Source organism: Oncorhynchus nerka, linkage group LG20, assembly GCF_034236695.1.
Source record: "Oncorhynchus nerka isolate Pitt River linkage group LG20, Oner_Uvic_2.0, whole genome shotgun sequence".
In the NCBI taxonomy this organism is placed as follows: domain Eukaryota; kingdom Metazoa; phylum Chordata; class Actinopteri; order Salmoniformes; family Salmonidae; genus Oncorhynchus; species Oncorhynchus nerka.
In genome coordinates this window covers 31321222-31331629 of record NC_088415.1, presented here as the reverse complement: position 1 = coordinate 31331629, position 10408 = coordinate 31321222, and the positions used below count along the sequence as shown (strand labels likewise).

General features: G+C 40.9%; 1 protein-coding gene across 1 annotated transcript; it reads right to left on the bottom strand.

The window, feature by feature from the left end:
- Positions 1-2284: 2284 nt before the first annotated feature.
- Positions 2285-8208, bottom strand: mad2l2 (mitotic arrest deficient 2 like 2). Its single transcript, XM_029622070.2, has 9 exons — positions 8059-8208; positions 7838-7887; positions 7609-7727; positions 7444-7515; positions 7202-7302; positions 3970-4064; positions 3623-3696; positions 3377-3469; positions 2285-3238 (listed from the first exon to the last, which is right to left on the bottom strand). The coding sequence occupies exons 1-9, from the start codon at positions 8196-8198 to the stop codon at positions 3197-3199; spliced, it is 786 nt and encodes a 261-aa protein (XP_029477930.2). The 5' UTR covers positions 8199-8208; the 3' UTR covers positions 2285-3196.
- Between the last annotated feature and the right edge of the window lie 2200 nt (positions 8209-10408).

Here is a 10408-nt window from a genome sequence, read left to right as displayed (position 1 = left end):
CCCGTCCTTGGACACTGTGTTATCTAACCTCCAAACGAGCTTCAATGCCATACAACACTCCTTCCGTGGCCTCCAACTGCTCTTAAACGCTAGTACAACCAAATGCATGCTTTTCAACCGTTCGCTGCCTGCACCCGCACGCCTGACCAGCATCACCACCCTGGATGGTTCCAACCTTGAATATGTGGACATCTATAAGTACCTAGGTGTCTGGCTAGACTGTAAACTCTCCTTCCAGACTCATATCAAACATCTCCAATCGAAAATCAAATCAAGAGTCGGCTTTCTATTCCGCAACATAGCCTCCTTCACTGACGCCGCCAAACTTACCCTAGTAAAACTGACTATCCTACCGATCCTCGACTTCGGCGATGTCATCTACAAAATTGCTTCCAACATTCTACTCAGCAAACTGGATGCAGTTTATCACAGTGCCATCCGTTACCCACTGGCTCCAGGTCATCTACAAGTCCATGCTAGGTAAAGCTCCGCATTATCTCAGTTCACTGGTCACGATGGCAACACCCATACATAGCACGTGCTCCAGCAGGTGTATCTCACTGATCATCCCTAAAGCCAACACCTCATTTGGCCGCCTTTCGTTCCAGTTCTCTGCTGCCTGTGACTGGAACGAATTGCAAAAATCGCTGAAGTTGGAGACTTTTATCTCCCTCACCAACTTCAAACATCTGCTATCTGAGCAGCTAACCGATCGCTGCAGCTGTACATAGTCTATCGGCAAATAGCCCACCCATTTTTACCTACCTCATCCCCATACTGTTTTTATTTATTTAATTTTCTGCTCTTTTGCACACCAATATCTCTACCTGTACATGACCATCTGATCATTTATCACTCCAGTGTTAATCTGCAAAATTGTAATTATTCGCCTACCTCATGCCTTTTGCACACAATGTATATAGACTCCCCTTTTTTTTCCTACTGTGTTATTTATTGACTTGTTAATTGTTTACTCCATGTGTAACTCTGTGTTGTCTGTTCACACTGCTATGCTTTATCTTGGCCAGGTCGCAGTTGCAAATGAGAACTTGTTCTCAACTAGCCTACCTGGTTAAATAAAGGTGAAAATTAAAAATAAAAACATTAATAAAGAATGGTACCAACACATCCTCCGAGAGCAACTTCTCCCAACCATCCAGGAACAGTTTGGTGACGAACAATGCATTTTCCAGCATGTTGGAGCACCTTGCCATAAGGAAAAAGTGATAACTAAGTGGCTCGGGGAACAAAACACCGATATTTTGGGTCCATGGCCAGGAAACTCCCCAGACCTTAATCCCATTGAGAACTTGTGGGCAATCCTCAAGAGGCGGGTGGACAAACAAAAACCCACAAATTCTGACAAACTCCAAGCATTGATTATGCAAGAATGGGCTGCCATCAGTCAGGATGTGGCCCAGAAGTTAATTGACAGCATTCCAGGGCGGTTTGCAGAGGTCTTGAAAAAGAAGGGTCAACACTGCAAGCATCAACTTCATGTAATTGTCAATAAAAGCCTTTGACACTTATGAAATGCTTGTAATTATACTTCAGTATTCCATAGTAACATCTGACAAAAATATCTAAAGACACTGAAGCAGCAAACTTAGTGGAAATTAATATTTGTGTCATTCTCAAAACTTTTGGCCACGACTGTACACTAGATGCTTTAGACCCTAGCATGGGTAACACTTTATAATAAAGTTAATAAACCATTTATTAGGCATGCAGAGTTCTCACCAAATGTTAAGCTAGTTATTTACACAAAAACGTTTAAATTACGTATTAATGATTCGTAAAATAAGATAATTTATAAGATGTTTAATATAGGTCCTTATAAACCGTTCCCTAATCATTAGCAGTCTTTTTGCAGTCACTAATAGAAATAATGCTACAGTGCATTTAATATCGTAACACACTACATAAAGTAGACAAAATATAGACACATGAATATAGGAATTAACATTCATTTTAAATGAACAGGATGAAAAGCTAATACAATAAAACAGTAAAACCAAAGAACAATCAAATGATTGGAAGAAGGAGTGTTTGATATACAACCCTCAATGGTATTGTAGATACCCCTACCTGTATTCTCCATCCAATAAGAAACAGAGCAAGTGCACTTCTGTCAGGTCAAATGTTATTTGCTTTGTACTCAGTCCGTCCATTAGATTTACAAACCCTCCTTGTGTTAAGCAATTCTAATCAGTATCTGAGATTTAAGGAACTTTTTTGGTAAGGTGCATTACAGTGGAATGGAACATAACTTGACCAGAAAGTATTACAGTCTACTAAACATATTTATTTAAGTAGAATGCATTATGAAAAAACAAAACTCAAATATTAAAATCAAAAACGCTAAATCCACATTTATTCACAAAGCATTTTTGCAGTTTGGGTTGAGTACTTTCTTATAGACCAATGTCAATGTTCAACACTTACAATATCAAACCATGCAACCTGTTTGGTCATCCCCGTTATCGACTGTCTAGAATCAGGGCTATCCAACTCTGTTCATCGAGAGCTGCCGTCCAGGAACAGGGTTAGAGAGCCCTGGTCTAGAACTTTAACCAGGTAGACCGTATCCACCTGAGACTGCCCCAAAAAACATGTTTTAGTGAACACAATAATTAACATCATAGTGTAAACATAGCTTCATACAACACAAAAGGGCTGCATTTAGACAGGCAGCCAAATGCAGATCTTTTTGTCACTAATTGCTCTTTTGTTTAACCAGATCAGCTCTGAAAAAAGATCTGTCAAGAGATGTGATTGGTCAAAAGACCAATTAGGGGAAAAGATATCAGTATTGGGCTGCTTGTGTAAACGCAGCCTATGGTACATTTAAACATTGCTTTATACACCAACTGGAAACAAATAGAATGGGAACAAAAGTGCCCACTATACCACAGACCATTCCCCTTAGGCTTTGCTGTAATAACTATGTACATACTAAATGATTTTCATTGTGATGAGCAATGATACAGTGCTGAACCGATAACTGACTCTGCATATCCCCTCTTGCCAAGTCAAACTATGACAAAAAATATATATATTTTTCTCAAAGTTTTCACAGTTCAAGCATTAGAATGAAGATCCAGAGATCCCCACTTTCCCAAATGCACACCTCAACTAGTTGATTATTGTGGCAGCTGCAGTGCAGAGATTGCCATCTTTTTTAGTCGAGCTTGATCTATGAAGCCTTTTGTGCCCTCTCCTCCACATACAGTTGCATCTAAACAAAGAAAATATGTTGTTACATACAAATTTTACACAACATGAAATGATTCACATTCAAACAATATTACCGTCTATTAGTATGGGCTTTCATACAAGTGTCGTAATCTTCACAAAGAACCATGCCATTGCTTACTTTCACAATGTCTGATGTCATGGTCTTCAGGGGTATGAGTCTGGGCTCCTGCATGTGTACTTCCTGCTCATCTGCAACTATCCATGGAAAATCCTGGAGGGGAACATGACAACATCACATGTGGAGTGTACAGGCCCACACACTAGAATACAACATATATGATTGAATGTAGGTACACAAACAAGTCAGTGTATTACAATAAACACACATACAGTATTGAAACGTCATGTTTGTGACAACACTGACCTTGATGACCTGAACCTTCTCCATGTTGCGGGTGGCAGCCTCCCTGGTGTGGACCAGCACTGTAAACGTACATCCTGGGACAGTGGAAAGTAAATAGACATATTACAATACTATGACTGCTGCTAGACAACAACTTAACAGAAATTGTATACTGTATGTATAATGTGTATTTTTATATTGTATAATACAGGGCACATTTGGAAAAGAGATATATATATATTCCTTGTCATGGACTCCACAAGGTAATTTGTTTGGGAACGCAAGACTTATATAGCAGCAGACCTCCAGCTATCGATTTTCACACAGAGATGTTTCTCACTGAGTGTCTCTCCATTCTTCCATCTTACCCGGTGGGTTGTTTTCCAGAACTGCATCACATACACTGATCTTCAGGATAACCGCCCTCAGTAACTGTTCCACGTGTGACAGCAATGTATCAGAGCTGTAGAGCCAGAAGAGTAACTAGTATAAGCTCAAGGTATCGAAAAGGGAAATCCAACAACAAACCATATTAAATAAAATACAATTGTATTCAGCGCATGTGACAAATACAACAGGTGTAGACTTCACCTCGAAATGCTTAATTTTCGAGCCCTAAAATGTAAGAATATTTTAGAAAAAAAAAAGTCAAGGAAAATAGTAACACATTAAAATACAAGGCTACATACAAGGAGTAACGGTACAGAGTCAATGTGTTTGGGGTACAAGGTAGTTGGTGATTGAGGTAATATGTACATGTAGGTAGGGGTAAAAGTGACTAGGCAATCAGGATAGATAATAGCATTAGAGTGTGTGAAAAGTGTGAAAGTGTGTCTATGTGTGAGTATGTGGCGTCAATATGCATGTGTTTTGTGTGTGTGAGCATATGTAGTGCGTGTGTGTGTTTGTTGGAGTGTCAGAGTAGTGCGTGAGTAGATTCCAGTGAGTGTACATAGAGCCAGTGTAACAGAGTCAGTGCAACAAAAAAAGGGGGACAATGCAAATAGTCCAGGTGGCCATTTGAATAACTGTTCAACAGTCTTATGGCTTGGGGGTAAAAGCTGTTCAGGATCCTTTTGGTCCCAGACTTGGCGCTCCAGTACCGCTGCTGTGCGGTAGCAGAGAGAACAGTCTATGACTTGGGTGGCTGGAGTCTTTGAAAAAGGTTTGGGCCTTTGTCTGAAACCGCCTGGTACAGAGGTCCTGGATGGCAGGGAGCTTGGTCCCAGTGATGTACTGGGCCGTACAAACTACCTTCTGTAGCACATTACGGACGGATGCCAAGCAGTTGCAGCCAGTCAAGATGGTCTCATTGGTGCAGCTGTATAACTTTTTGAGGATGTATTTCAACCTTCAACCTTCTGAGGGGGAAGAGGTGTTGTCATGCCATCTTCACAACTGTGTTGGTGTGTATGGACCATGATAGGTCCTTAGTGATGTGGACACAGAGGAACTTGAAGCTCTCGACCCACTCCACTACAGCCCTGTTGATGTGAATGGGGGTGTGCTCAGCCCTCCATTTCCTGTAGTCCATGATCAGCTCCTTTGTCTTGCTGACGTTGAGGGAGAGGTTGTTGTACTGACACCACACTGCCAGGTCTCTGACCTCCTCCCTGTAGGCGGTCTCATCATTGTCAGTGATCAGGCCTACCACTGTCGTATCATCTGCAAACTGAATGATGGTGTTGGAGTTGTGCGCGGCCACAGTCGTGGGTGAACAGGGTGTACAGGAGGGGACTAAGCATGCACCCCTGAGGGTCATCACCTGGGGGCTACACATCAGGGGCTGCCCATCCAGGTGCAGAGGGAGATGTTCAGTCCCGCGGTCCTGAGCTTAATGATGAGCTTAAAGGAGAACTATGGTGTTGAACGTGATGAGCAGTAGTCAATGAACACCATTCTCACATTGGTGTTCCTTTTGTCCATGTGGGAAAAGGGCAATGTGGAGTGCAATATAGATTGCATCAAAGATTGCATCATCTGTGGATCTGTTGGGGCGGTATGCGAATTGGAGTAGGTCTAGGGTGTCTGGGATGATGGTGTTGATGTAAGCCATGACCAGCCTTTCAAAGTATTTCATGGCTACAGATTATTTTATTTTACCTTTATTTAACCAGGTAGGCTAGTTGAGTACAAATTCTCATTTGCAACAATCGATGGCGGTTATGATATCGTTTAAAGAAGGTCGTTTAGGACCTTGAGCGTGGCTGAGGTGCACTCATGACCAGCTCTGAAACCAGATTGCATATTGGAGAATGTACGGTGAGATTCAAAGTGGTCGGTAATCTGTTTGTTAACTTGGCTTTCAAAGACCTTAGAAAGGCAGGGTAGGATAGATATAGGTCTGTAGCAGTTTAGGTCTAGAGTGTCTCCCCCTTTGAAAAGGGGGATGACCGCGGCAGCTTTCCAATCTTTGGGAATCTCAGACGATACGAAAGAGAGTTTGAACAGGCTAGTAATAGGGGTTGCAACAATTGCGGCAGATAATTTTAGAAAGAGGATCCAGATTGTCTAGCCCGGCTGATTTGTAGGGGTCCAGATTTTGCAGCTCTTTCAGAACATCAGCTATCTGGATTTAGGTAAAGGAGAAGTGGGGAGGTTTGGGCAAGTTGCTGTGGAGAGCGCAGGGCAGTTGACCGGGGTAGGAGTAGCCAGGTGGAAAGCATGGCCAGCCGTAGAAAAATGCTTACTGAAATTCTCAATTATTGTGGATTTATCAGTAGTGACAGTGTCTCCTAGCCTCAGTGCAGTGGGTAGCTGGGAGAAGGTGCTCTTATTCTCCATGGACTTTATAGTGTCCCAGGACTTTCTTGAGTTTGTACTACAGGATGCAAATTTCTGATTGAAAAAGCTAGCCTTAGCTTTCCTAACTGCCTGTGTATATTGGTTCCTAACTTCCCTGAAAAGTTGCATGTCACGGGGGCAATTCGATGCTAATGCACAACGCCACAGGATGTTTTTGTGCTGGTCAAGGGCAGACAGGTCTGGAGTGAACCATGGGCTATATCTATTCCTGGTTCAAATCTTTTTTAATGGAGCATGCTTATTTAAGATGGTGGGGAAGGCAATTTTAAAGAATAACCAGGCATCCTCTACTGATGAGTTGAGGTCAATGTCATTCCAGGATACCCCGGCCAGGTCGATTACAAAGGCCTGTTCGCTGAAGTGTTTTAGGGAGATGTGAGTGCTACTGGACAAAAAGTAATTTAGACACATTACCTTGGTGTTCTTGGGGACAGGGACTACGGTGGTCTGCTTGAAACATGTAGGTATTAAAGACTAGGGTTGTCATGATGCCAGTATCGTGATACAACGATACCGGATTTTCCATGGCAAAAAGGAAAACACAAAGCAGACTAAACACTTTGGTCCTTTAAAAAAATCTACTGTACGTAAAATATTATGTTCTATATCTTGGAAAATGAATGTGATTCTGGGTGACAACAAAGATTTCCAACATTAAGACTGTTTTCCTCAGAAAATGTTGCCCGTTTCACGTTTTTTCTCCCCTTGCCATGACACATCGGAGTATCGCAATACTGGTATCGTGACAGCCCTATCAGAGAAGTTGAACATGTCAGTGAAGATATATACACTCACCTGATGGATAAAAGAGGAGGCTGTGAAATCTCAAAGACAAATCTCTCAACTGGATGATGCTCTTTGTCCATGATGACCACAACCACTTTTTCTGCATCATTCTGAGGGAGAAATGTAGAACTTCATGCGAGTAATATGTACTCAAAAAAAGGTGTGCCCTCATGCAATAACATATTTAGCATGGTGAGCCATTGGGTTTGCAAAACTATGTCAATCATATGTAGGCTAATGTATTCTCTCACCTTCTCAATGAGTGGTTTTACACAGTGAAGAGTATCATGGATGTATTGGTTCAGCTCTGGGTGGCATGACATCTAGAAGGTAATGCAACATAAGTGATGGATATTTTGCAGATAACCGTTAATAGTAGCTGAATAGTTATTACCCCGGTGATATTATAACCTTACCTGTACAGGTACATTGTATTTCTTTCTCTTCTGGAATATTCCAGATGGGTACACCTCTCGTACATAGAGGATGAGATGAATAGCCACTTCCAAAAACTCACACAAGATGTCAGCCACCACTGCAAAAGAAGACAGGCAGTAACGAAGCTTGAGTCTATATGAAAATGAAATTGTTAATTGAAATGCACATTTTACAGGTCGATGTAAAATAATTTATATAGCTAGCTACCTTGTCCAAAATTGAGGTCTTGTCTTGTTAGCGTTGTCATTTTCTGGTGGCTGAGATATGAGAACACAAATAATGTCGAATGATATGAGGCGAACGTTTCAAACGTCAAAAAAAGGAATTGCAACATGGAACAATTCAACCTCTGAAAAACGTAAGACTGTCGTTTGTAAATCTGTTCTCAGAATGTAATCATAATATACAGCAAAGAATGCGAATAATACCTGCAACGTCTGTATATTTGTTTACATCCACTGCCTCTTGTCGTCGCTTGGTTATGACGTTTATATGGCGCACACTGATATCTTGAAAACACACTAGTTGACGTATTGTGTGCGCTGTGTTGAAACCTCCGTTCCCCCATCTTGGCACTCCCCCACCACTGTAAAAACATATTTCGAAGCTATAGAATACATTTATTAATTTCTACATTCGTTTTGCCACATTTATTATATTACAGATCCCTTAATGCATACCTTAAAATTATAGTATGTGATCTAAACATATGTATATGCTTAGCTCACATATATACAGTACCAGTCAAAAGTTTGAACACACCTACTTATTCAAGGGTTTTTCACTATTTTTTACATTGTAGAATAACAGTGAAGACACCAAAACCATGAAATAACACATGGAATTATCCAGTAACCCAAAAAGTGTTAAACAAATCAAAATATATTTTATATGTGAGATTCTTCAAAGTAGCCACCCTTTGCATCGATGACAGCTTTGCACACTCTTGGCATTCTGTCAACCAGTTTCATGAGAAGTCACCTGGAATACATTTCAATGAACAGGTGTGCCTTGTTAAAAGTTCATTTGTGGAATTTCTTTCCTTCTTTATGCATTTGAGCCAATCAGTTGTGTTGTGACAAGGTTGGGGTGGTATACAGAAGACAGTCCTATTTTGGTAAAAGACCAAGTCCATGTTATAGCAAGAACAGCTCAAATAAGCAAAGAGAAATCACAGGCCATCATAGCTTTTAGATGTAAAGGTCAGTCAATACGGAGCATTTCAAGAACTTTGAACGTTTCTTCAAGTGCAAAAAACATCAAGCGTTAGGATGAAACTGGTTCTCGAAGGACCGCCACAGGAAAGGAAGACCCAGAGTTACCTCTACTGCAGAGGAGAAGTTCATTAAGAGTTACCAGCCTCAGAAATTGCAGCCCAAATAAATGCTTCACAGAGTTCAAATAACAAACACATCTCAATATTAACTGTTCAGAGTAGACTGCCCTTAATCAGGCCTTCATGGTTGAATTGCTGCAAAGAAACCACTACTAAAAAGACACCAATAAGAAGAAGATACTTGCTTGGGCCAAGAAATACGGTGGAAATCTGTCCAAATTTGAGATTTTTGGTTCCAACAGCCGTGACTTTGTGAGACGCAGAGTAGGTGAACAGATGATCTCCGCATGTGTGGTTCCCACCGTGAAGCATGGAGAAGGAGGTGTGATGGTGCTTTGCTGGTGACACTGTCAGTGATTTATTTAGAATTCAAGGCACACTTAACCAGCATGGCTACCACAGCATAATGCAGCAATACGCCATAACATCTGGTTTGCGGTTAGTGGTACTATCATTTGTTTTTCAACGGTTACTACATGATTCCATATGTGTTATTTCATTTTTAAATGTATTTATTTAACCTTTATTTAACCAGGAAGGGCTCATTGAGATTTAAAATCTATTTTTCAAGAGCTTCCTGGCCAAGATAGGCAGCACCAAGTCATTACAAAAATTACAGACAAACAACAAGAAAAACTACAAGTAATCTAGTAAAAACCATATAATTCACAAGAGTATAACAAAATCAAAAACAGCAAATTCAAAACATTGACAGGTCAGGGAATCAGTCTCAAGATCATTCATCAGTGATTTAAAAATACCAATCAGGACAAGTTCTTCCAGTTTAAAAGTATTTTGTAAGGCGTTCCAAGACGATGGCGCAGAGTACATAAAAGCCCTTTTACCAAATTCAGTTCGGACATTTGGAACAGTTAGCAGGATAAAGTCCAGCGAACGAAGAGAGTATCCACCACATTTCTGAACAATAAAAATGCCCAAATAAAAAGGTAGTAAACACAAAATGGCTTTGTAAATGAAAGTATACCAGTGCCTGAGCCTATGAGTGACTAGAGAAGGCCAGCCAACCCTGGTATACAAAGTGCAGTGGTGCGTAAGGGTTTTGCAGTTTAAAATAAATCTCAAAGTGCCATGGTAAAGGGTGTCAAGGGATCTCAAACACTGAGCGGAAGCATTCATATATAAAATATCTCCATAGTTGTCACACCCTGGCCATAAAGAGGCTTTTATTCTCTATTTTGGTTAGGCCAGGGTGTGACTAGGGTGGTCATTCTATGTTCCTTATTCTATGTTTTTGTATTGCTTTGTTTTTGGCCGGGTATGGTTCTCAATCAGGGACAGCTGTCTATCGTTGTCTCTGATTGAGAACCATACTTAGGTAGCTCTTGCCCACATGGGTTTTGTGGGTAGTTGCTTTCTGTTTTTGTGTCTGCACCAGACAGAACTGTTTCGGTTGTTGTTTTGTTAATCAGTGTTCAGTTCCA